Source organism: Cervus canadensis, chromosome 20 (assembly GCF_019320065.1).
Source record: "Cervus canadensis isolate Bull #8, Minnesota chromosome 20, ASM1932006v1, whole genome shotgun sequence".
In the NCBI taxonomy this organism is placed as follows: domain Eukaryota; kingdom Metazoa; phylum Chordata; class Mammalia; order Artiodactyla; family Cervidae; genus Cervus; species Cervus canadensis.
In genome coordinates this window covers 53,648,641-53,676,531 of record NC_057405.1, presented here as the reverse complement: position 1 = coordinate 53,676,531, position 27,891 = coordinate 53,648,641, and the positions used below count along the sequence as shown (strand labels likewise).

The 27,891-nt window shown below is 35.8% G+C and overlaps 1 protein-coding gene across 5 annotated transcripts in view; it reads left to right on the top strand.

Moving 5' to 3' along the window:
- The window catches only part of HACE1 (HECT domain and ankyrin repeat containing E3 ubiquitin protein ligase 1), a 117,510-nt gene that overhangs the window by 14,050 nt on the left and 75,569 nt on the right, over positions 1–27,891 (top strand). Inside the window, exons 6-8 of one of the 5 annotated variants that reach the window (XM_043439087.1) lie at positions 6,134–6,265; positions 20,556–20,638; positions 27,468–27,564. In XM_043439087.1, coding sequence (XP_043295022.1) covers positions 6,134–6,265; positions 20,556–20,638; positions 27,468–27,564 — 312 coding nt within the window. Of the gene's footprint in view, positions 1–6,114; positions 6,266–20,555; positions 20,639–27,467; positions 27,565–27,891 lie in introns of all 5 variants that reach the window. The other 4 variants (XM_043439089.1, XM_043439088.1, XM_043439090.1 and 1 more) reach the window with 4 other exon arrangements.

Genomic DNA, 27,891 nt, shown 5'->3' with positions numbered 1-27,891 from the left:
ATTTTAGAAATACTTTTAGAAAATAATATCAAAAGTAATAGTAATACAAAGTGTAGTACAAATATTTCTGCAGTATATTTCTTTGTTGTAATTGGGAAGGTACAGAATGATTTCAGGTACACTTCTTAGCTAATTTATACATATTGATGTTAAGGGTGAAATGTTTATACTTGGTTTGTTCTGAACTCAGCAAAATTATAAAAGTGAGGCAATAAGAATGAAGTGATCTTTGTTTGGTTATGTTGCCTATGCTGTCTCCCAACTACTGTCAAACAAAATTCATTGCCTCTAAGAGTCCTATGAGGAAAAAGCAGAGGAACATCAGTAAGAAAAACTGAAGGCAGTGGGTGAGTTTCTTCACACAGGTGGCAGAGCCAGAGTGAAACATGTATCTTCTGTATCCATCTCAGGAAATGGAAGTGCTAATGGGTACAGGGCTTCTTTGGGAGAAATGAAAATGTTCTGAAATTGATTGTAGTGATGATTGCACAACTCTGTGAATATACTAAAACCCAGTAAGCTGTATGCTTTAAATAGATGAATTGTAAGGCCTGTGAATTATATGGCATTTTATGTTAAATAAATGTACATCTACTTTATGACACTCTTAGCCTGAAAAAAATAAACATTCTCTTTGTTTTTCTTTAATTTCTCTTGTCTTTTGAACTTTTTTTCTGTATTGGGGTGCAGCCAGTTAACAGGGCTTCCCAGGTGGCGCAGTGATCAGGAGGCCGCCTGCCAGTGCGAGTGATGCACTTCCCGGGTCGGGAAGAGCCCTCGAGTAGGGAATGGCAGCCCACTCCAGCATCCCTGAAAGATTCCATGGACGGAGGAGCCTGGGAGACTACAGTCCATGGGGCTGCAAAAAGTTGACCGTGACTGAGCAACTGAGCACACACACACACAGAAGGTTACAGACGCTGTGGTGGTCTCAGGTGGACAGCAGAGGGACGCAGCCGTATATACACCTGTGCCCTTTCTTCCCTCAGCCTCCCTCCCACCTCTGCTGCCACATAGCACTGCCCAGAGTTCCCAGTGCTACACAGTAAGCCCCAAGGGCTGTAAATACAGCATGTATATGTGGCCATCTCAAACTCCCTAAGTATCCCTTCCCCTGGCAACCATAAGTTCATTTTATAAGTCTGAGTCTCTTTCTGTTTTGTAAATAAGTTCATTTGTATCATTTCTTTCTTAGATTTCTTATATAACGGATGTCATATGACATTTCTTTATCTGACTTACTTCACTCAGTATGATAGTCTCTGGGCCCATCCATGTTGCTATAAGTGGCATTATTTCATTCCTTTTAATGGCTGAGTAATATTCCATTGTATATATTTACCACGTCTTCTTGAGCCATTCCTCTGTCAGTGGACATGTAGGTTGCCCCCTCTCTTGGCTGTTGTAAACAGGGCTGCAGTGAACATTGGGATGCATGTATCCTTTCAGATCTTGTTTTTCTCTGGCTATATGCCCAGGAGTGCAATTGCAGGGTCATATGGTAGCTCTATTTTTAGTTTTTAAAGAAACCTCCATACTCTTCTCCATAGTGCCTGTACCAATTTATATTCCTGCTAACAGTGTAGGTGGGTTCCTTTCTCTCCATACCCTCTCCAGCATTTATTGTTTGTGATTTTTTTGATGATAGTTATAATTTTGATTTACAGTTCTCTAATAATTAGCAGTGTTGAACATCTTTTCATGTGATTATTGGCCATCTGTATGTCTTCATTGGAGAAATGTCTATTTAGGTCTTCTGTGTATTTTTTTAGTGGGTTGTTTCTTTTGATGCTGTTAAATGTCATAAGCTATTTGTAAATTTTGGAGACTAATCCCTTATCAGTCACAAATATTTGCAAATATTTTCTCCCAATTTGTTGGCTGTCTTTTCATTTGTATTTTTGTTTCCTTTGTGCAAAAGCTTTTGAGTTTAAGTAGGCCCCATTTATTTATTTTTTATTTCCATTATTCTGGGAGGTAGATCAAAAAGATGTTGCTATGATTTATGTCAGAGAGTGTTCCGCCTTTGTTTTCCTCTAGGAGTTTTATAGTGTCTGGTTTCACATCTAGGTCTTTAGTAACATTCTTTTGACCTTCCTCCTCAGCTTCCAAATTTCTCACTCCACAGTCAACTTTTCTCAATTATTTTAATAGATTTAAAAATTTTGTTTCTCTAATTCTAAATAACATGCTAGTACTACTGCTTTTGACTTTTCAGTTTTAGGCATCACCTATTGACTTTCTGGAATATAAAGTTAAGTGATTCTTTTTTAGCCTTACCTCCTCTTATCCCATCATGTACAAGCACATTTCCCTCACACCCATCCAATAGAGCTGTAATTTTTGTTAGGTCATTTTTCAGTGTTTTAATTTTTTGGCTAAATAAAAGCTGTTCATAGTTAGTCCAAAAAGTTTACTACAGTTGCTTTTTGGGGGTGGGGGGACCCTGTGTTTTGTGGCATGTGGGTTGTTAGTCCCATGACCAGGCATCATACCCATGTCCCCTGCACTGGGAGTGCAGAGTCTTAACCATTGGACTGCCAGGGAAGTCCCTGTAGTTGCTTTTCTTTCTCTCATAGCATTTTGTTTTTCATGTGATTAATAATTGTATTTTCAAAAATGAGATACTTGTAGATTCATACGCAGCTGTAAGAAATAATACAAAGAAATCCTCTGTATATTTTGCACAGTTTTCCTCAATGGTAACATTTTATAAAACCATAGTATAATGTTATGACCAGTATATTGACAATGATACAATTTATGTTATTTAGATTTCTCCAGTTTAACTTGTATCCACTTTTACCTGTTTATGTATGTATGTTAAGTTTTAGACAGATTTACTACCTTTATAGCTCTATGTGTCCACTACCGCAGTTTGTGTCCACTACCATAGTCCACTACTATGTTTCCAACTCCAAAAAGATGTTTTTTGTTTTGTTTTATAACCACACCTTTCCTTTCCTTCATCCCATGCCTAACCCTGGCAACCAGTAATCTGTTTTTCATTTCTAAAATTTTGTCATTTCAAGACTATAATATAAATGGAATCATACTAGGAATGGGCTTTTGTGTGCTCATCATATTCCATGGGGATGGATCTTGGTTGTGTGTATTAATAATTCATTCCTCTACACTGCTGACCAGTATTTCTTGGTGTAGATGTACCACTGATGGTTTAACCATTCACCTGTTGAAAGACATCTGGGTTGTTTCCTGTTTGGGCCTATTGTGAATAAAGCTGCCATGAACATAGTGTACAGGTTTTTGTGTGAACATAAAGGTTTCATGTTTTAGCGAGTAAATGCCCAGGAATACAGTTGCTAGGTTGTATGGTAGTTTCATGTTTAGTTTTAAAATGCACTGGAAAGCTTTTCCAGGCTCACTGTATCATCTTATACTCCCACCTGCAACATATGAAGGATCTAGTTTTCTGTCATTCTCGCCAGCATTCGGTGTTGTCACTGTATTTTATTTTAGTCATCTTGATAGGTATGTATGTAGTGATAATCTCATTGTGGTTTTAATTCGCGTTTACCTAATTGCCAATGTTGAACAGCTTTTCGTGTGTTTTATTTGCCATCTGTATATCCTATTTTGTGAAATGAGTTCAAGTCATTTGCCCATTTTCTGTTTTTTTTTTTTTTAAATGGAATTGTTAGAATTCTTTGTATTTTGGAGATACCAAACCTTTGTCAGGTATGTGACTTGCAAATATTTTCTCCCAGTCTTTACTTTGCCTTTTAAAACTCTTAACTGGGTCTTTTGTAGTATGAAAGTTTTAAATTTTGATGAAGTTTAGTATATCAGTTTTTACATTTATGGATTGTGTTTTTGGTGTCAAGTTTAGGAACTCTTTACCTTGCTGTAGAGCCTGAAGATTTTCTCTTACCTTTTTCAAAAAGTTTTATAATTTCCCATTTTATATCTAAACCTATGATCTGATTTAAGCTAATATTTGTCTGTGATGCTTAAGTCAAGGCTCATTTTTTTATCTATGAATTCTAGTTACTCTCTCACTATTTGTTGTAAAGACTATATACTTCCTGTGTAAAATTAGCTTTGTATCTCTCTCAAAAATGTTTTAGGCATACCTGTATGGGGTTATTTCTGGGTCCTCAGTTCTGTTCCAGTGATCTATGTGCATTTGCCATTATCACACTGTCTTGATTACTCTAGCTATATAGTAAGCCTTAATATCATGTAGAATAATAACTCCCACTTCATTTTTGTCAAGATTGTGTTAGCTACTTTGGTTCTTTCACCCATCTTTATAAATTTTAGAATAAACTTGTCTATGATGAAAAAGCCACTGAGGTTTTTTTTTTTATTGGAATTGCATTAAGCCTATAGATCAATTTGGGGAGAATTGACATCTTTACTATGTTGAGTCTTCCAATCTGTAAACACAGTATGTCTCTCCGTTTATTTAAATCTTTGATTTCTTTCATTAGAATTTTATGTTGCTCAGCGTACAGATCTTGTGCAAGTTTTAACTGTATAGCTAGACATTTTATTTTCTTTGTAGCAATTGTAAATACCATTATTTTTAATTTTGATTTCTGCATGTTTGTTGATAGTACATGGAGATACAATTGCTTTTTATGTGTTGATCACATATCTTGTGACCTTGCTGAACTCACTTGATTAATTCAGGAGTTTCTGGTAGACTCCTTAGGATTTTCTACATAGATAATCATATCATCTGCAAATTAAGATAATTATGGCTTTTCCTTTTCAATCCATATGTCTTTTCTGTTACTCCCTTCATTGCAGCTCAAAATTTTGTTTCTAAATGTGTATTGTCAATTCATTACTAGAGTTTCCCTGAACTTTGTAAATATCTTCATAACATATGTTTACTACCTTTCATCTTGAATAGTTTTGAGAGAGTCTCTTATGGAGACTGCTGTTAGATTTAAGTCATAATGGTTGATTTCTTGGCTTCCTATACAGCGTTATTTGGAATATCTGTTCACCATCATCCTGGAGATGCCTTTGCCTTTCTCTTGTTTTGGGTTTTTATTTATATACATACCTTGGAGATAATGCAGGTTCTGTTCCTGACCTTGTTAATAAAATGAATGCTGCAGAAAGCGAGTCACACAGATCTTTTGGTTTCCTAATTCATATAAAAGTTATATGTAACTAAGAGACACTGCAGGGTGCTTGCTACCTCTTCTTGAGCTTTTGGGGAGTTCTATGATCTCAAGTTTCCTTCTTAGTGTTCTCTCTTACTGGTTTAGGGGTCATCTTTCTGTTCTGACAAAACAGACAAAAGCTTCCAAAATGTGTTGCTATTGTACTCTCTTCTGTTCTTTATCTTAATGTGCATATTCATTTGCTCAGTAGTGTCCGACTCTTTGCAGCCTCTTGGACTGTTGCCTGGGAGGCTGCTCTGTCCATGGGATTTTCCCAGCAAGAATACTGGAGTGGGTTGCCATTTCCTCCTCCATTATCTTAATAGATCTGTTGTTTAAGAAAAAGAACCCTTTACTGACATATCAGAGGTTTGGGAAGAAGTAGGAACTGGTGCTTGGGTTCAAAGCTACCATTTGAAAACAAGTTGCATGATATATTTTTTTAATGGAAAAAAGGCAGATGAAAAAATGCGTGGACAGGATAGACCAAAGTTATAGCATTATCTTTGAGTTGTAGACTTCTAGGTGTTTTATATTTTTTATCTTCCCCATATATGTTACTTATGTATGTTTTATGCATTAACTGTAAAATATAGGAAATAAAGAATATGACCCCTACTGTGTTGATTACTTTTTGACTTATGTTTATTTCTGGGGAAGGGAAAACATTCAGTACCTCTTCTCTAGAGATAAACTATACATACAGTCCATGGTCATCTAAGAAGCAGAGTATTAGTGATCCTCAGTTTAGGATTTTTAATTACTTTGAACATTGAAATGCTTGATTTCGAAGTACATGACTGTGTAACCTACATCCTGATACATATTTTCCCCCATTTAAAATATAAGAAAAAATTATATTGGCTTAAATTTTAATTTTAATCTTTGGTATGCATGTAGTGCTCACAGTTGAGAAATAATTGAATTATTTATTTGCTGTTTTTATATGAAATACTCCTGCATAAATGTTAAGTAACTAAATGGCTGTACAGATACACTGGCTGGCTGTGAATGGGCGGACAGAACTACTCCATGACCTTGTTCAACACGTCAGTGACGTCGATGTTGAGGATGCCATGGGGCAGACAGCGCTGCATGTGGCCTGCCAGAATGGTCACAAGACGGTAAATTAAGCCTCAAGGACTTTAAGTTGCATGTGTGGTTTTTTTTTTTTTTAACTTTGAATTCATGAGAAGTTTTTCACTGTGCATAATTGGAAACATAAAGCAAAATCTTAAAACATTTTCTGCATCATGTGCACTTCTGATGAGTATATTCTTTGTGGATAAAAAGAACAGAAAATAGTGCTTTTAAATATGTCTAATGTAATTTGGACTTCAATTTTATTTTTGAATCATAGATTTATTAGCTGTATGTTTTAAATTTTAAATATTAACAAATGATTTAAGTTTATAATGTTTATTCTGTTCTCGGTTTTACCAAACAACTTTTTCATTTTTTTTTTTGTTTATCATTTTCATATTTTTACCATTAAGCCTCAAGTTTTGGAATTAGACCATGAAGAGAGTAAGCTCCAACGTTGCTTAAATAGTTCAACTTGGGTTATCATATTTTTTTACTCCCTTGGCATATAAGTACTATATAAGCACTAGAATCACAGCTATTTTCTTTCTTACTGTTGATTTCTAAAATCATGCATTTGTTTAATGGCAGAACTTTACTCTTATCCCTATGTATAAACACTTGGCTTTTAAAATTGCTGATAGTTTTCTTTCTCATTAGGAGACTGCTACCTTATTTAAAGATTGTTAGCTTAAGATTTTAGATTGACTTTCTGCTTTTTATAATTTCATATCCTGGTTACTTTCAGTTTTTTCCCACATTTAACATTATGGATAATAGAATATTATTTATTTGCTAACTAAAATAAAAAACCAACTGAAAACAAAAAAACACCATCAGAATCTACAAAGATAAGAAGTTTATGTTTATTATTTTGTACACATTCTGAGTCTAATGTTTTTGTTGGGAGAATTCTTGGTGGAATCTGGATTTCTGTCTTTGCAAACACTTTTTTCCTAACATGGTTCAGGAGGTTGGCTCCTGCATACCAAGATGCTTTATGTATGACCTCAATTCACAAAATATTGCACTTCTTTAAGGTACTGAGCTCAAAGTTGACATTGTCATATGTTTTAATAAGAGTTGGATAAAAGAGAGATATGAATATTTTTTTCTTTCCTGGCATTTCTTCTGAACACCAGTGTTCATTATTATTCTTTTGTCTTTTATCATCTGAAAACTTATTCAGTGTTTTCAGGATTATTCCTTTTCATTACTTTTTACTTTCTGCAAGTCAGTATTACTAAATTTAAGAAGTATTCTGAGTGGGGAAAAAAATTATCTAAAATGTTCTAATCTTGACAGGCCCCAGTAAGCAATTGTTGCCTGTTAGAGTCCTGCTGGTAGCTCTTACTCAACAGAAAAGTACCTGCTTTAATAATAAACACTGCTGAAAAAAATGAGTGGCATATCATTTACTAAGATTGTAAACTATATCTGTTGCCCAGTAACTTGTGTAGTGAAAAACTAAATTCAGGTTAGGAATTATCTACAAAAGGTAATTTTACATTCTTTGAGCCAGTGAAGAAGCAAAAATTACTCAGAAAACCTTGGTTCAAAACATGTGCATTACAGCGTGCACTGAAAATTTAGAATTGCCTACTGAAGTTATTGAAGAGTAGTTAGTATAATACACTCCATATGGTTTACAACCTAAAGCAGGTGTGGTAAAGTAAGGGAGAATTGCTCATAGTCAGATGGCCTTTGAAGAACTGTATTTTCAGATTTATAGGTGGCTTGACTTCATGGTGGTGATGGGTTTCACAGGGTGAGATTTTGCAGATATAGTATAGGAGGATGAGTATAAAAAGCCACGTTGACTTGTGGTTGATTGTATTAGTGAGTGAGGTTCCTTTCTGACATATTTGGTCCATTATAGTTACCTGCGAGGATCATACACAAAGGGAATGTTTAGCACTATTTTCCGATTCATTGTATATATTTTTAATCCTTCAATTGGGGCAAGAAAGAATCTTGAAAAATTAGTCCATTTCCTAGCCTCCAGACAGAATTCCACCTCTAAAAATCTGTGTTGATAGTTGTGTTAATATTACCTATTGTCATAATGTGTTTGTGGGACCTGTTCAAATCTTAGTGGATGAGCATATTCTTTTATCTTAAGTTGAATCTGATTTAAGGGTTCTGAGATGTAAGTTGTTATAGGGTGTAGGGATTATTGATTTTGTTTTTAACTGCATGTCTTTCCATAAGTTGGACAAAGTCTAAAATGCTTTGTCAGAATCAGCAAGTGAAATGGCCTTTGTGTTGTCTCAAAGTAGTTAACTTTTGCGTAAACTCATTAAAAGATCTTCAAAACTTATGTTCATGTGGACATATACCAGTCCACATAGGTTTTAAGATGCTATTTTTAAGTTTAGAATCAATACTATATGTTGATTATATATTTTATGGGGCTCCCCAGAAGGCTTAGTGGTAGAGAATTCACCTGCCAGTGCAGGAGCCATAGGAGATGTGGGTTGGATCCCTGGGTTGGGAAGATCCCCTGGAGTAGCAAATGGCAACCCACTCCAGTATTCTTGCCTGGAAAATTCCGTGGACAGAGGAGCCTGGTGGACTGCAGTGCATGAGTCGCAAAGAGTCGGACAGGATTGAGCATACACACATCTTTTATAGAATAAAATGTAAAACTTTAGAGAGGGAAAGAAGCTCCATTAAAAATATTTTTAAAAGCATATCAGCTCTTTTCAGATTAAAGAGGATGATATGATAAAGAAATGCTCTGAAATTTACCTTTTAATCTCATTTTAGGGAAAATCTGAAGAATGCATGAAAAGATTTTGGACTGGCTAAGAGCTCTAAAGCTTTGTAGAACTTATAATTGAATACTGTATTTGTGCTTTGATGACACATCAAAGCACATTTACATTACCTTTTTTTTGCAGATAAAAGATTTGCAAGAAAGATTGATTTTGTCATAATTAAGAAATTGAGTAATTTTTGACATAATTTCATATAGATGCATCTGTTTTGTTATAGGTAAATCAAGATAAGGATCTTTTCATCCTCTTGCTGGAAGGAAGTGGTTTGGTCAGTTGAAGAATACAGTATGATCATTTTTGTCCTTGTGACATAATAGCATTATGATTTTAAACTACTTCAGTTCTGACTCTTGGACCCCCTGGACTGCGCCAGGCTTCCCAGTCCTTCACTGTCTCCTGGAATTTGCTCAAATTCATGTCCATTGAGTCAGTGTTGCCATCTAACCATCTCATCCTCTGCTACCCTCTTTTCCTTTTGCCTTCGGTCTTACCCAGCATCAGGATCTTTTCCAATAAGTTGGCTTTTTTCATCAGGTGACCAAAGTATTGGAGCATTAGCTTTAGCATCAGTCCTTCCAGTGAATGTTCAGGACTGATTTCCTTTAGGATGGACTGGTTTCATCTCCTTGCAGTCCAAGGGACTCTCAAGAATATTCTCCAGCACTGCAATTCAAAAGCATCAATTCTTGGGCACTCAGCCTTCTTTATAGTCCAACTCTCATATCCATATATGACCACTGGAAAAACCATAGCTTTGACTATATGGACCTTTGTCATCAAAGTGACATCTCTACTTTTAATATGCTGTATAGGTTTGTCATGGCTCTTCTTCCAGGGAGCAAGTGTCTTTTAATTTCATGGCTGTAGTCAACATCTGCAGTGATTTTGGAGCCCAAGAAAAGAAAATCTGTCATTGCTTCCACTTTTTCCCCTTCTGTTTGCCATGAAGTGATGGGACCAGATGCCATGATCTTAGTTATTTGAATGTTGAGTTTAAGCCAGCCTTTTTGCTCTCCTTTTTCACCCTCATCAAAAAGCTCTTTAGTTCCTCTTTACTTTCTACCATTAGAATGGTATCATCTGCGTATCTGAGATTGTTGATATTTTTCCCTGCAATCTTGATTCCAGCCTGTGATTCATCCAGCCCAACATATTGAATGATGTACTCTGCATAGATGTTAAATAAACAGGGTGACAATATATAGCCTTGTCTTAATGCCTTTCCCAATTTTGAACCAGTCTGTTGTTCCATGTCCGGTTCTGTTGCTTCTTTACCTGCATACAGGTTTCTCAGGAGACGGGTAAGGCGGTCTGATTTAAGAATTTTCCACAGTTAGCTGTGATCCACAAAGTCAAAGGCTTTAGTGTAGTCAGTGAAGCAGAACTAGATGTTTTTCTGGAATTACCTTGCTTTCTCTATGATCCAGCGGATGTTGGCAGTTTGATCTCTGGTTCCTCTACCTTTTCTAAATCCAGTCTGTACATCTAGAAGTTCTCAGTTCATATACTGCTGAAGCCTAGCTTGAAAGATTTTGAACACCACCTTACTAGCATGCGAAACATGCAGTTGTCCAGTAGTTTGAACATTCGTTAGCATTGCAGTGAAAGCTGACCTTTTCCAGCCCTGTGGCCACTGCTGAGTTTCCAAATCTGCTGACACAGTGAGTGCAGCACTTTGACAGCCTGGTCTTTTAGGATTTGAGATAGCTCGGCTGGGGTTCCATCCCCTCCACTCGCCTTGTTTATAGTACTGCTTCCTAAGGCCACCTGTCTTCACACGCTAGGGCGTCTGCCTCTAGATGAGTGACGACAGCGTTGCGGTTGTCCAGATCATTCAGACCTTTTTTGTACAGATCTTCTGTGTGTTCTTGCCACCTCTTCTGCTTCTGTTAGGTCCTTACTGTTTCTGTCCTTTATCCTGCCCATTCTTCATTCTTGCATGAAACGTTCCCTTTCTCCAGTTTTCTTGAAGAGATCTTTAGTCTTGTCCATTCTATTGTTTTCCTCTATTTCTCAGCACTGTTCATTTAAGAAGGCCTTCTTAGCTCTCCTTGCTATACTCTGGAACTCTGCCTTCAGTCTGTTATGCCTTTCCCTTTCTTCTAGCTTTTCACTTCTTTTCTTTCCTTGGCTATTGGTAAAGCCTCCTCAGACAACCATTTTGCCTTACATTTCTTTTTCTTTGGGATGATTTTGGTCACTTCTGCCTGTACGTTGTTCCAGTCCTCTGTCCATAGTTCTTTAGGCACTCTGTCTACCGGATGTAATCCCTTAAATCTATTTGTCATCTCCACTGTATAATCATAAGGGAGATGATTATACCTGAATGGCCTAGTGGTTTCCCATACTTTCTTCAATTAAGCCTGAATTTTGCAATAAGGAGCTGATGATCTGAGCCACAGTCAGCTCCAGGTCTTGTTTTTACTGACTTTATAGAGCTTCTCCATCTTTGGCTGCAAAGAGTATAGTCAGTCTGATTTTTATATTGACCATTTGGTGATGCCCATGTGTAGAGTTGTCTCTTGTGTTGTTGGAAAAGGGTGGTTCCTGTGACCAGTGTATTCTCTTGGCCAAATTCTCTTAATATTTGCCCTGCTTCATTTTGTTCTCCAAGACCAAACTTGACTGTTACTCCAGGTATCTCTTGACTTCCTACCTTTGCATTCCAATCCCCTCTGATGAAAAGCACATCTTTTTTGGTGTTAGTTCTAGAAGTTCTTGTATATCTTCATCAGTTCAGTTCAGTCGCTCAGTCGTGTCTGACTCTTTGTGACCCCATGAATCGCAGCATCTTCATAGAACCAGTCTATTTCAACTTCTTTGGCATCAGTGGTTGAGGCATAGACTTGAGTTACTGTGATGTTGAATTGTTTGCCTTAGAAATGAATGGAGATCATTCTGTCATTTTCTTAGATTGCACCCAAGTACTGAATTTTGGACTCTTGTTGACTATAAGGGCTGCTCCATTTCTTCTAAGGGATTCTTGCCCACAGTAGTAGATATAATGGTCATCTGAATTAAATTTGTTCATTCCTGTCCATTTTTGTTCACTGATTCCTAAGATGTAGATGTCCACTCTTGTCATCTCCTGCTTGACCACATCTAATTTATTCAGTTGCTAAGTCATGTCTGACTCTTTGCAACCCCATGAACTGCAGCATACCAGGCTTCCCTGTTTTTCACTATCTCCCTGAGTTTGCTCACTGCTCATTGAGTCAGTGATGACATCAACCATCTCTTCCTCCGGTGTCCCCTTCTCCTTCTGCCACCAATCTTTCCCAGCATCAGGGTCTTTTCCAATGTGTCAGCTCTTTGCCTTGATTCATAGACCTATCATTCTATGTTCCTATGCAATAGTCTTCTTTACAGTATCAGACTTCACTTTCAACACATCTACAACTGAGCATCGTTTCCACCGTGGCCCAACTACTTCATTCTTTCTGGAGCTATTAGTAATTGCCCTCTACTTTTCCCTAATAGCATATTAGCTACCTTTTGACCTGGGTAACTCATCTTCTGGTGTCATATCTTTTTGCCTTTTCATACTGTTCATGTGGTTCTTGAGGTTAGAATACTGGAATGGTTTGCCATTTCCTGCTCCAGTGGATCACATTTTGTCAGAACTCTTCACTATGATCTGTCTGTCTTGGGTGGCCCTGCACGGCATTGCTCTTCACTTTATTAAGTTACACCAGCCCCTTCATCAAGACAGGCTGTGATCCATGAAGGGGAGCTATACAATACCAGAATTATTGTATTGTCTGTGGATATTGATTTCAAATAGAAAATCATTTGAGAATTTGGTTATTCATCTGGCTTACTATATAGTCTGGCAGCTTTTTTCTTCTTCTATCCTTATCTGTCTCCTAAGGTATATTCTGTCTACTGATTACATAATTTAAGTGTTGTGAACACTTTGGAAGACACTTAAGAGTAATGATAGTATTGGTACTGTTATTGCCATTATTAATATTGATATGAATCTGTAAGAACAGTACAAAGATCACTACCTGAACTCTTTAATTCATTTACTCTTGTGCAGTAAGCTAGGCCCAGTGTGGTGTTTGATTTTTAATCTCACTTTTGGAAGTATAGTAAAAAAACTAATATTGTCATGAAGGTGTAGTCACTCAGTCGTGTCCAACTCTTTGTGACTCCATGGACTATAGCCTGCCAGGCTCCTCTGTCCATGGGATTCTCCAGGCAAGATATATGTATAATTGACTCCAATTTTTTTGACGATGAATTGAACTTACTTTTTGATAACTTATTTCATTGTCTTTAGGTCTTTAAGATTTATTGACACGTTGAATTGCCACAAATGGTTGATTACTGTTTTCCTGGAATAACTTGGATTTAGAAACTCTGGAGAACTGTCAGTTGCTTCAGTCTCAATTTATGTAAGTCAGAGTATATAGCAGGATTAGTTTTTGGATTAATTTCAATTCACTTAAAAAAGAAAATTTATTTTTATCAGGATAAACTTTATAGTGCTAAATTTATACAGTGATATGAAGGTTCACAAGCAATATGAAATGATAGTTGAACTATGCTTAGAGTTAGATGATCTTTGATAAACTGACTGCATTTTTTTCCCCCTAAAATTGTAGGCTTGTTAAGGAACAGTTCACTTACGTTCAGTCAGCCCTCTTGAAATTTTTAGCCAGCTTCCAAGCTTTTCATCCAGAGAATTATAGGACAGCCATGCAAACTTAATTGAAAGCTTTTGCAAAAACATTAACTGAATTCAGCCTTGAGGCACAATGGTAGATGTACTTAACATTTCAGAGTGTGTCTTAGGTTCAGAGTAATTTTATTTATTCTGATGTTAGAATTTTCCTTTCATCACTTCTGGGAAATGTGACCATGTAATAGAAAAAGTTCTGTTACTGTGGGTTTTTTTCTAACACAACTGGATAATATTGATTTTTGCTCGATACTATATATGGATTCAAAATCTCGACAGGCTTAGGTGGACAGGTTTCTAGAGAAGACCTGTATAAACCAGTCACTGATCAGTGAGTTGGCCATTTTATTTAGTATATAAGTTGTTTATGCATTGCTGTCCTGTCATCAGAATTACTTTTAACAAGAGGTGAAAGATCCTTTTTTTGTTTTTTGATTATCATTGCTTTAATAATGATAATACAGCAACTCAGATTTTTACTTATGGTTTAATATTGAGTATCTGGTCCATTTTACTTTGATCATTGTTGTTCAGAGAGTTGACATTGATAAAGTAGAGCTGCCTTGGATTTCTTGCTTTGTAATTTATCAGCTTATTGGGCACAGGTGGTCTTGGTTAGTCGCTGCCTCCAATTAAATGACTTTTGAGATTGACCCATACATTAGGTTTGCACATTAGTTTTCCACTCAGGATGTTGTTTTATCACTTGAAAGGTCATGAAGTCTGTTGAAAGTGTAGTTTCTTTTTATGGATTTCTTGAAGGCCATATGCAGATCCCCTTTCAGTGCTTTTCTTTCAGTATTCCTTGCCAGCAGTTTCTTACTCTGTAAGGAGGAAGACTCCCATTGTAGATTACCTAGGAATAGGAGAAGAGTGTGACGTTGTTGTATTAAAGGGAAGGGGGCTGGACAGGGAATTTGAAGGTCTAAATTATTTAAAAAGCATGTTTTCCTGACCTATATTAGATGCATAAAATGATTTCAGTTCAGTGTAGTTCTTCAAATTGTTATGTTAACTTGAAACATACAGGTAATCAGCTATCAGTCACAGATATTTTATGTTACTATAGCTTTACATGTTTACCTTTACTAAATTGTAAGCTGCTAAGCTTAATTTTTGCAAGTAAATGAGAAGCCATGAAATTTTGAAAATGGGAACTTATGACAATTGTAAATTACAATGATTTTTTTTTTTTTTTTTTGGACTGCATGGCTTGTAGTCTTTTAAAGAGATGCAGTGCAGTTTTCACAGCAGTATTTGTGTGTAGGGGCTTAGGGGTGAGAAATTTGCTAAAACAAATGGAATCCAGATCTGCCATAGAGAATCCTATCAGTTTTTCTGATAGCACTAAATCACTGTCTAGCACACTACATATTTTATTTCTTATGTCCCTTTGTTTTCCTTTTCCATGAGAATGTAAACTTTATGAAGGCAGATGTATGTCCATTTTGTTCATTGCTGGGACTCTTGCATCTAAAGTGGTCCCCACTACTAGCACATACAAACTTTGAAATTTTTGATATAAGGGAGAATGGACTATTCAAATGCAAAATCATTCCAGCCAGTGTTCTTCTGCCATTTTCTTTCCATTTCTGAATGTTTGTAGTTTTTTTCTTTTGTAACTTTAAGAGAAGTGTATGTTGATAGTGCTTATTCTTATAAAGGATTGTATCTGATTTGTTTGTCTGTTACTGAAAACTCCTTGGGGATTTTAGTAGCTGAATCCAGAATTCTCTTCAATTATGTTTTGCCTTGTGCTTCTGTATAATTTTAAGATCCTTAAGTAGTATTGTTTGTTCAAGACCTTTTATGTTTTTAATTTAATACTCAAGAGTTTCCTCCAACTGAGTTTTCCTAGTTTCAGAGTTATTTTACCCTTCATATACATATAGGTAGTTTAACATAGACTGGAAATTAAAAAAAAAAGAAACTTTTAAGTTATGTGACTTTCTTGCTTGTTTTATTATGTAATTTAATCGATAATTGAATTCTGCATTATCCTTTCTGTTTCTGTTAAGAGCTTTTACAAAAAGAAATCTGCGAACTTTTTCTTCAAATCACAAAGATTGATGACTTTTCACTCATTTCAGTGCTGCAAGGCAATTCTTTTTCTTTACCTTCAAATCCCTTTATGTATTTTTTTATTCTTACTCTGAGGGAAGTGGGTTTTTCTCCTTGTTTGTCTTTAGACAACATTTCATCTACATGGGGTCTATTGAAGCTTTTAAAAAATATAAGTTTCTTTTAATAGTTGTGTATTTTGAGGCTCTTAATTGGGATAATTTTGTTAGAAAAGCAGAAAGATTTATGAATATAAAAGAAAATGCTGAATGAGTTTTTTCTTCTTTCTTAATCAAGTGTTTTCCTTTCTTAAGAACAGAATTTTTAATCTATTTGTAGAATATTTACTATGTACAAGGATATGATAGAAACATATTACAGTTCATATTGTGCATCAGGCTTTCTTGCTATGATTTGCCTGAAGTTTGTCTTACTACTTTGTAGAGGAATATGTTAGTCTAATGGCTAGTTTATTTTACTGTGAGCTCTACAGTATAAATTTTAAAAATGCAGAAATGTGAAAACTATGTGGATATGGAAATGGCATTATTTAAAAACTAAACACAAATAACTTATGTTGGTCCTTGAGCTTGACTCTTAAGTAGGTATTTATAGGGAACTATTAGATCATCTACAATTAATGTAATTTAAGAAGATATTCCAGATTAACCATAATTCTATTTACTATTCTGAATTTACAAAAATTAGAATTTCTGTTTTTTTGGTAAATTGTCTAGTGGTTATGACCATGGACTTAGGTTTTAATTCCTGCTCCCCTGTTTATTTGTGTATTGGGGTGCATATTACTTGACCCCTTTGAGACTGAGTTTCCTACTTGTAAAACTGGAGAAAAGAATATCAACTTCCCCACAGGATGCAGTAAATTAAATGATAAATGCTTATTAGCACAGTGTCCAACCACATGCTAAGGTTATTCATAATATTATATCATTATATGCTTTTAGCTATTATATAATTTTTATGAATGCATAATATGTTTTGTTAATTACTTTATTTCAACTCTTCTCTGGTTGCTGCATCTCAATTGAATATTAGTATGGGTTTTTGATGTAATTGACTTCATCTCTTCTGTGCCTTTTGAGAGATGGCTTGTTGTCTATAGACTTTCTGTAACAGTCAGTGAACATTATTGCTGCTGTCCGTCTCACTTTGGATTTGGATCACACAAACACAGCTTCTAGGTCAGTTGTCAGAAAGGCAAAAGCCACGATCAAAAGGTTCAAGTAGGCCTTGCCTTATAAAATAATAACCTAAGTGCTTATTTTCTTATATTTGAGAGTTGTTCTTGACCACTCCTCCTGAGTTTCACAATTGTATAGCTGATAATAAAGTTTAATATAATAAAGTTGCCACTATATAGATTTTTGAATTCCTCCTGAGATAGAAGTAAATTCAAATAGCAATAATACATGAATAACTTATCTCTTAAAATGTTTTAATCAAAATCTTTGTAATAAAAAATTATAGTCCCTTAAATACCCTTCTTTCTCAATTTGCGATCACTAGGTGACAATTTTCGATTCTTTTAGCTTCTCTTATTGTATCTATTTCCACATAATATTCTTCTTTCTTAGTTTATGACTTTTAGATATCACTGAATCATTTCTTGTTATAGTGAGTGAGGATTTAACTAATTTAAATCCTCTTACCATGCCCTATCTTCACATTTCTAAACTTAATTATATCAGATTTTTGTGAGACAATATTAGTTGTATATAGTTTGGTAAATATTGTTTACTGCTGAGTCAAGTAGTGTAATACAGTAACATTTTCTCTAGGATAACTATTAGCTTTGCCCAGTTTTTGTTTATGGTATGTGAATCAGTTGTTTAGTCACTAAGTCATGTCCACCTCTTTGCTACCTTATAGGCTGCAGCATACCAGGCTTCCTTGTCCTTCACCATCTCCTGGAGTTTGCTCAAGCTCACGTCCATTGCGTCAGTGATGCCATCCAACCGTCTCATCCTATGTTGCCCTCTTCTCCTCCTGCTTTTAATCTTTCTCAGCATCAGTGTTTCCCAGTGAGTTGGCTCTTTGCATCAGGTGGTCAAAGTATTGGAGCTTTAGCATTAGTCCTCCCAATGAATATTCAGGATTGATTTCCTTTAGGACTGACTGATTTGATCTTACTTGTCCAGGGGACTCTCAAGAGTCTTCTCCAGCACCACAGTTCAAAAGCATTGATTTTTCAGTGCTCAGCTTTCTTTATGGTTCAATTCTAACATCTCTATGTGACTATTGGAAAAACCGTAGCTTTGAATATATGGACCTTTGTTGGCAAAGTGATGTCTCTGCTTTTTAATACGCTGTCTAGGTTTGTCGTAGCTTTTCTTCCAAGGAGCAAGCGTCTTTTAATTTTGTGGCTGTGGTCACTGTTTACAGTGGTTTTGGAGCCCGAGAAAGTAAAGTCTGCCACTGTTTCTACTCTTTCCCCATCTATTTAACATGAAGTGATGGGAACAGATGCCATGATTTTAGTTTTTTTTTTTTTGAATGTTGAGTTTTTAAGCCAGTGTTTTCATCTTTAGTTCCTCCTCCCTTTCTTCCATTAGAGTGATATCAATGCATATCTGAGGTTGTTAGTATTTCTCCCTGCAATTTTGACTGTAGCCTGTGATTCATTAAGCCCAACATTTCACATGATGTACTCTGCATATACATTAAATAAACAAGGTGACAGTGTACAGCCTTGACGTACTCCTTTCCCAATTTTGAGCCAATCCATTGTTCTTTGTCTGGTTCTCACTGTTTCTTCTTGACCTGCACACAGGTTTCTCAGGAGACAGGTAAGGTGGCCTGATATTCCCATCTCTTCAATAATTTTCCACAGTTTATTGTGATCCACACAGTCAAAGGCTTTACAGTAGTCAATGAGGCAAAAATAGCCTTTTTTTTTTTTAAATTTTCCTTGCTTTTTCTATGATCCAATAGGTGTAAATCAGTAAGTCTTCTATGTGCTCCCACAAAATCTTTCTCAGTACCGGTTTCTTCAAAGACAAAATCATTAGATAATGTCACTTGCATTGCTTTTCTCTAACCCTGAGTATTTCTTAATCTCACCTATGTTTTATCTTCAGTATTCTAGATTCCACATCTTCTATTTTGATATATTGCATTCCCTTGTTTTGGAGGAGAATATCCTCCAGTAGCTTCTTGAGAACAGATGTGTTGAAGTTAATTTTTTGGATATCTTACATAGCTAAGCATGTTTTTTATTTAAAAGCTTATATTTGAATGATAGTGTGGCTGGCTGTGGAATTTTACATTGAAAGTCATTCACTTTACAATTTTGGGGTGTTTCATCTTTTACATTTCCATGTTGCTCTTGAAAAGTTTAGTGGCAATCTGAATTCTGTTTATCTCTGGAATCTTATTATCCCCAGTATTATGAAATTTGACTTTGATACGCCTTGTTGTAGGTCTTTTAATGTATTAAGCTGTGCACTGGTGAGCCTTTTCAATCTAGCAACTTACGTTCTTCAGTTCTTGGAGATTTTTTTGGTATTGTTTCTTGATTACTTTCTTTTGGTCTCTCGCCTCCTTTATTTCCTTTTTTCTCAGTTTCTATAACATGCCTCCTTGGATTGATTGGCTAGTTTTCCTGTTTCCTTTGTCTTTTTGATTCTTGTAGAATTTTTCAACACTGTATTTCTAAACTTCTATTGAATTTTTGGGCTTCTCAGGTGGTGCTAGTGGTACAGAACCCACCCACATGCCACTGCAGGAGACACAAGAGATCCAGGTTCCGTCTCTGGGTTGGGAAGATCCCCTGGAGAAGGAAATGGCAACCCACTTCAGTATTCGTGCCTAGAGAACCCCATGGACAGAGGAGTCTGGTGGGCTATATATAGTTCATGGGTTGCAGAGAGTCAGACACGACTGAAGTGGCTTCACATGCATATATACATTGAATTTTTACTCTTCCATCAAATTTTTAATGTCTTATTCTCTGAATATTTTCCCCCCCAGAATCTTGTTTGTGTCCCATGAATAGTATCTAGTCTGTCTTAAAAGTATTAGTTGCTTTTTAAATCTTTTTGCTATTTTCTTTGGTTCCCTTTATTTCTTTATTTTTCTTCCTTTTTCTGTTTGTTTTTCAGGTTAGAGGCCTGCTTCAGTTCTATCTTAAATGTTGTCTGTCCATTCATGTTTAGTTATCCTATAGACATGTGATAACGTGTACCTTAGTACCCATCAGATGATTGCAGAAGTAGAGCTTAGGGGACAAGAGTGTATGTGAATGACTATCAGAGAAACTGAGTTGTCATTGGCTACTGTGACCTGTAAAGGACTTCTTAGCTTTTTAATATTTTGTAGTAATTATTATGCTCTTTGAATTTTGAGAAGGTTAGAGCTTTGGTATCTACTTTTTATTTTTAGAGGCAAAAAAATCAGATATCTAGAGCAGCACTGTCCAGTTTACTAGCCGTTATGTGGCTATTTAAACTTAATTATAATAAAATAAAATTTAAAATTCCATTCCTCAGTTGTACTGGCCACATTTCAAGTCTTTGGTATCTACTTCATGTGTCAGTGATTTTCTGGAACCTTCCCAGGTTAACACAATTTACATTACATTGATAATTCCACAAATACTGTGTAGTGCCTGAAGCTCGAAGCTTACCAAAAAGTGTAATTTATTCAGCCATCATCATTGTCATGTTGCTACTCTTCTTTAAAGCTTTGGGTTGTGGTAAGAACTTTCCTTATTAATGGATTAAAATTGTCGTAACTGTCTTTGTTTGACTTCTCTGGCTTTAGTTTTGTTTCTTTTCTTCCCAGACAGTGCAGTGCTTGCTGGACAGTGGTGCTGATATTAACAGACCAAATGTATCAGGAGCCACTCCACTGTACTTTGCTTGCAGGTATGATACTTTATATTGCCCGATGCTCTCATTAAAGAAAGTTGTATCTGCTGTATTTCCAAACACAAACATGCTTTTATATTTTCTAAAACTCTTGTTTTCCCAGAAATACTGTGCTCTCTTTTAAGATGACATATGTAGTGTTATGTTTCTTTTATTTAACTGCATGATGAAAAGTGTTTTATACTGCCAGTGTTTTCATATGTTGTAGGTGGAAGCTTTTGATTTACTTGATTACTTAAATTTTAGGCTAATTACTTGGTAAGTAATAAGAAAGGTGTATCAATAATCCAGTAATTTCCATCATTTTCTTTATCAAGTACCAACTTAGTTTTAATAGGATATGCTATTAAACTATGTCTTAGTTCAGAGCTGTGTCTTTGCTTTCTCTGGATTTGTAACTTAAAAATTCTTGAATCATTCTTATTAAATATTAAGTTATGCTTTAAGTTGTTTTTACGCTTTTGTCCTAGTTCATTTTCTTTAAGCATACTTTTTATTCACTGATTGACTCATGTAATAAGCAAACATTTATTTAGCACTCACTGTGTGCCATGCATTATTATAGGCATTAGTGATACAGTAATAAATAAACCCCAGTCCTTAAGGAGCTGACAGTGTAATAATTATACACATACCTCCTCCTCAACCCCATACAACATGTCCAGTTAGTTGCAGTTAGGAGCAATTCATAGTACACTTGACTTTTCTTTTTGGTTTAGATTTTAAGAATTGTAGTATTTATTTAAGCTCCCTATTTTAGCTATAATGCTCTCCAGAAAGCTCTTGTCTTTTTCATGTCATTTTACTGGAGTTTTAAAAAAATTTTTTGGTTGCACTATATTGTTTACAGGATCTTATTTCCTTGACCAGGGATTGAACCTGGGACTTGGAGGTAAAAGAGCTGAGTCCTAACCACTGGACCGCCCAGGAATTCCCTGAAGATTTGTTTTAGATGAGACATCTGCTTTTCTCCTTGTTTAACTTCTCTTTTAGGGTCTCTGATGTTGCTTTGATCTGACTGATTCAAATTATTAAACCTTAAATTAGAACACAAAGACTTCTGAATCTCTAGACCTCTAGATCTTACCTGAATTCAGTTTTTTTCTCATGTTATACTTACAATTCAATTGCTTGACTAGAACACCCTTTTCTTTTTTAGTGTCCTGAATTTATGAATAATATCATTGATTTCCTGAAATCATATCCTATCTTGAGGGCTTATCTCTAGATCAGACCTTTCTTTGAGACTTCAGGTTTGAATGTCCAGTTCTTGATTTACATCATCACTTGGAAGTCTCAGAGAATCTCAACTGTTGACATATCCAAAATATTGCTTCTGATGTCCTTTTCAAGCCTTTTCTCCAGTTTTTCTCATCTCAGTCATTGGAACCCATATCTTCTCAGTTGTATAAGCCAGAAACTAGTCATTATTTTTTATTTCTCTTTCTCTCTCTCTGACCCTCAACTTGGAGTATATTAGTAAGTTTTATAATTTCCACTTTCAGAATACATTCTGAATCTCATCACTTCTCTCCACCTTGCTAAACCACTTTAGTTAAAGTTGTAACCTCTTGTTTAGAATGCTGCAATAGCCTGTTAACTGGTCTTCCTGATTCCTCTGTTGTTTCCTTACCTTCTCTTCTTTTCCTCAGAAGCCCCGGTGACCTTCTAAAAAATGATTTGGCTGTTATCTTTTTGTGTTTAAACCTTGTATTTAAACTTTTCAGTCCCTCTTTATTAAATTTCCATTAAAATCCAAACCCTGCCTTCTTTCTTAGAGGAAAAATTGGCAACCCACTCTAGTATTCTTGCTTGAAAAATCCCGTGAACAGAGATGCCTGGCAGGGTACATTTCATGGGGTCACAAAGAGTTGGACATAACTGAGCAAATGAGCATGCATGTACGCCTTCTTTCACGAGATCTGCGTGGTCTGACCGTGCTTAGCTCACTGTGGTTCAGCCACATTGGTTCTCCTTGAGTTCCTCAAATGCAGTGGATTCTTTCCAGCAGGCTTTTCAACATGCTGTTTGTTCTGCCTGAAGTGTTCTTCCATAGACTTTCTATGTGGCTGACTCCATGTGCTTCATTGTTAATTTTTAGGAAGAAATTCCTGACCAATCTAAGTAGGCCTCTCTGCATATTTCCTATCACAGGATCATGATCATTTCCTTCATAGCACTTTGTATTTTATAGTGTTTATTTACTGGTTTGTAATGTATCTCCCTGCTAGACTGAAAGCCCAATGAAAGAAAGAATTCTGTCTTATTCATCACTTCATATTCTTTGTGTGGTACAGTGCTTTGTGCTTAGATGCCTTGTAAATGTTTTTGAATGAGTGAATCACTGTAATTACATTTTTGAAAAATATCTTATGTAAAACAGTGCATGTGTACTGGTAAAATATAGGTATATTAGTGTTGTACTTAACTGTGATATTCGTATAGTTAGTCTGAGCATAGGGATGTGTAAAAGAATTTTTTAGAAGTGCTTTCTGCTAGTATTACATACCCGTCATTAAGTTTTAACTTGGCAAACATTATATCTCATTGAACAAAGATGGTTAAGCAAATGCGATTAAAATTGAAAGTAGAAAATAAATTCTTTTTGTAGCAGGATGATAAATATGGAACATGGAAGATGATTCATTTTGTAGGTGGACTTCTAATTGTGTTCACTATATCTAAATGTATACATTAAAAATTATTCCTTATGTATTGTCTCTGATAAAAGGGAAAGGAAAGTGAGAAATAGAATAAGTTGATCTTATAGACAAGTTACAGGGCTCTAAGATAAAAAAGCTGAACATAATGTAAGTTTTTATTGTTGAGAGATGTTAGTAGGTATATCATCATGTGTCTCATTCAAAGATCAGCTGAAACAGGTTTTTTTTTTTTAATTGAGAACATATTGAACTATATAGGAGGTGGGGTTCAAATCACAGTCCCAAAACTGTGCAACTTTCTTGACCTCTGAAGCTTTGTTTCTTTTGAAATGGAAATACTGATATATACCTTGTGGAACCATAGTGCTAATTAAATGAGATGGCTTATTTAAAGCATCCTGCAGAGGATTTTACACTTAGTAGTTGGTAGATGCTCACTAAGCCCTAGCACACTTTTCCACACCCAGTGAGCACAGAGTTGTTTGGTCCTCATTCAGTTTCATTGCTCTGCATGTTTTTCTAAGAAATTTGACTCTTATCCCATAGTACAGGCAAGCCTTTCTTTCTTCCTTTGTATTCTATTCTAATTCTGAGCACTATTTAATAAAATAATACTTCTGTGAGTGAGTCATTTCAGATTGCTTTTGAACTAAAATTATGACAGGAACTGTCTCCTGGCTACTTTCCCTCTCTAGGTATTTTGTACAAGAATTAGGATAATTCACTAGGTTTTTTTCATGTGGACTATAAGCACACATTGACTTTCTCCTTCTGCCCAAATCTTCAGGTGCCTTTGTTTTCAAGACTTTTATATGGTATCTGCAAATGCTTCAGATCCTTAAATGATTAGGTTGGTTTTTTATTCAGGCATAATACTTCCCATTCCCTTAACTTTGTTTTTTTAATAAAGGTTTGGATGTGTAGTGATTTTCAAATAGTTTCTGTAACTGCAGATAACTTTTATTCTGTTAAGGAAAGCAAGGTTTAGCTGGGGTTATATAAATTCAGTAAGTTAGAGAGATTTTTATGGCATTTTGGAGGTCTGTAATCAAAGTGAGAGAGGTAAGATTCTAAACGTGGTTTACAGCTACTACCAGGCAACTCCTTTCAGTTAGGAAGTCCACTACAAAGTAGCTACATAAAACAGTCCATAGACTCAAAATTGCAAACTTTTGGAATAGGAAAGAACCATTATTAGAAAATATAGAAAATACAGCCTCTTTATTTCATCAGCAGTTCCAAAAAATGTTGTGATATGTGTACTATATGCAAATTAGCCAAGTTTCCAAATTGTATCACTACAAGAGTCTAAAGTTGGAAACCTGAAAGTTCTTTAGAAATGCTACAGGTTTCTTATTAAATCTTTGACAACTTCTTAGTTTCCATAAAATATATTGGCACTTCCTTGAAGGGAGTTATCTCAATCAGTATAAAAAAATAAGTTGAATTGTAAAGAATAGTTATTGAGCACATGTTTGTAGTTATTTGAACTGAAAAATCTTTCATGCAGCATTTTGAGAAGTCTGTAACAAGATAATCTTTGCAATTTTTTCACATGAGTCACTTGTGACCCTAATGAGGTTATGCAGATTTTATGTACTATTAGCAATTGTTTCTTTTAACTTACTTTTGAAATGAAATGCCACCTGGTTACAGATGAGATTTTAATGTAGTTTTGGAAATTACTCCAGCTTCATAAGAATGTCATAGTGATATTTTTTCCTTGATATTAATTATTCTTGTTGCTATATGTGGTAAGAAATTAATCCTAAATAAATTATCATTCATGGTTTTTTGTTGTTAATTTTTGGTAGCTCAGTACCTTATTTAATGCTCACTTGTCAAAGGAATGGTAATCTAAAATTAGAGCCTGTCATATAACTCAGCAGATGAGTACATGTTATAAGCCAATTGCCCTGCTTGGTGCTATGGAATAAATTATTGTCAAGAACTTTACAGTTTAGTTGGGAAGATTGCTCATCTGACCCAGGTAGTGAATATTTGTAAAAGAAATGTCACTAAAGTCGAACAGAACAACTTTGTAAATCTGGAGTTTTCATAACCTTAGTGTTAGTACTAGTACTAAGTGACTTCATTCGTGTCTGACTCTTTGCAAACCTTGGGTCCTAGCAAAGAAAATCATTGTTTCCTTAAGTAAGCTCGAGTTAGTTTCTTTTCTCAGTCCTTATTTTTAGGTATTCTACAGAATAGGGCAGTGTTATTTGTAAAATAATTACTGTTAACTATATAATACATAATGTGTTGGCCAGAACGCCACTGAAATGATGCTTGATGAAGACTTTTCTTAATGTAGACTAGTAAAAGTAATTTCTATTGCTTTTGGAGGGATTGCTGTTTTACTTGGTTTCTTGATTTTCTGCTTTTTTTAAGTAAATTAGAAACTGTTCTTAAGTTATTTTTCATCTGTTGATATTTGTTTTAAGGAAGGTAATCAGTATTATAATCAAGTTTCAAGAGAGTGATACACCTAATATCTGCCACCAGGTTAATACTAAGATGCTGTTTTCGAAATTAATTTCAGTTATACTTTATGCAGTGTCATTTTGTGGAAAAGAATGAATAGGTTGTTTTTATCTGTTTAAGTTTCTGAGGATGAGATGGTTGGATGGCATCACCGACTCGATGGACATGGGTTTAGGTGAACTCCGGGAGCTGGTGATGGACAGGGAGGCTTGGCGTGCTCTGGTTCATGGGGTCGCAAAGAGTTGGACACGACTGAGTGACTGAACTGAACTGAACTGAATCTGTATAGTCTTTTTCTCTATGAAATAACATACCTTTTTAGGTAATGGTACTGTGGGAAGAGTATTGGTATAGAAAACCGGAGATATGAGTTCGAGTTTCGCTTGTGCTTGAGTAGTAGTTTGTTTCATCCACAAAATAAAATTGTTTGATCAGATATTCTTTGAAACTGTATGACTTCCTTGGGTATTTTGTAAAAGTAGCTTTAAATAATGAAACCTAGAGGCTTTGCTGGTGACTCAGTGGTAAAGAATCTGCCTGCCAGTGCAGGAAACATGGGTTTAATCCCTGGATTGGGAAGATCCCCTGGAGAAGGGAATGGCTACCCATTCCAGTATGTTTGCCTGGAGAATTCCATGGACAGAGGAGCCTGGTGGGCTATGATCCATGGGGTCACAAAGAGTCAGACACGACTGAGTGACTAACAATTCCGCTTTCAGGGGTTCCCCTGGTGGGTCACTGGTAAAGAATCTGCCTGCCAGTGCAGGAGACATGGATTCGATCTCTGGTCCAGGAAGATCCCGCATGCCTTGGAGCAACTAAGTCCGTGTGCCGTAGCTACTGAGCCTGTGCTCTAAAGCCAGGGGGCTGCAATTACTGAGCCCATGTGCAGCGACCGTTGAAGCCTGAGTGCTCTAGAGCCTGTGCTCCACAACAGGGGAAGCCACTGCAATGAGAAGCCCAGGCACCACAACTAGAGAAAAGCCCAAGCAGCAACTAAGACCTAGTGCAGCCAAAAACATTAAATTAAAAAATTTTTTAAAAAAATCTTATTAAAAAATAATGAAATCTAGAGTTTAGTGGATAAGAATTTTTCATTGTAGGTCAGATTGAATAGCTGTCAGCAGAAACCAGACTGAATGGGCTGATAAAATGAAGGTTGGAAATTAGATAGTATCTTTGGCTAATTAATCTCCCCCCATTTATTTATTTTGATTTTTGTCTTTTCTTCTTCTTTTGTTTTTATTTTTTTACCAAGTAATGAAGCGTCATAAAATGTACACTTGTTTTTTGTATTGAGATTCTTTTGGACTAAGAAATCTGGAGACTTGGATCTTTGTGGTGGAAAGCAGGTCAGGCTACAATTGAGAAGAAAGTGATTGAAAGGAAAAAACAGCATAAGCCTGAGTAGCAGCAACTTATATCAAAATGTTATGAGTTATTATATGTCCCAAGTTGAGTTCCAAGATTCACTAGGTCAGTTTCTTATCTACATTATTAAAGGATGACTTAACATTGGTAAGTTTTTCTAACTGTTGAGGTTGTAGCTCAGATCTTCCTCTCTGTGTGTCAGAATTGTCATCCTCTGTTGATTGATACTAACTGTCTATAACTTATTGAGAAAGACATAAAAAGAATTAAAAAGAATCACATGTTAACTTGGTTCTATTTCTATACAGTCATGGTCAGAGAGACACAGCACAGATTCTTCTGTTGCGAGGAGCCAAGTATCTGTCAGATAAAAACGGAGTAACCCCTCTGGATTTATGTGTACAGGTATGTTGTTAATGTATATTCCTATTGTAGGCTACCCATTCCAGTATTCTTGGGCTTCCCTGGTGGCTGGCTGGTAAAGAATCTGCCTGCAATGCAGGGGACCCCTGGGTTGGGAAGTTCCCCTGGAGAAGAAAATGCCTACCCACTCCAGTATTGTGGCCTGGAGAATTCCATGCACTGTATAGTCCATGGGGTCACAAAGAGTCGGCCACAACGGAGCGACTTTCACTTCACTTCACTTTGTAATAGAAACTGGGACAGGTAAGATCGTTTTTTTTTTTTTTCCTCAAGTGAGAGGATGGGTGCAAAGATTGTTACTCTGTTAAG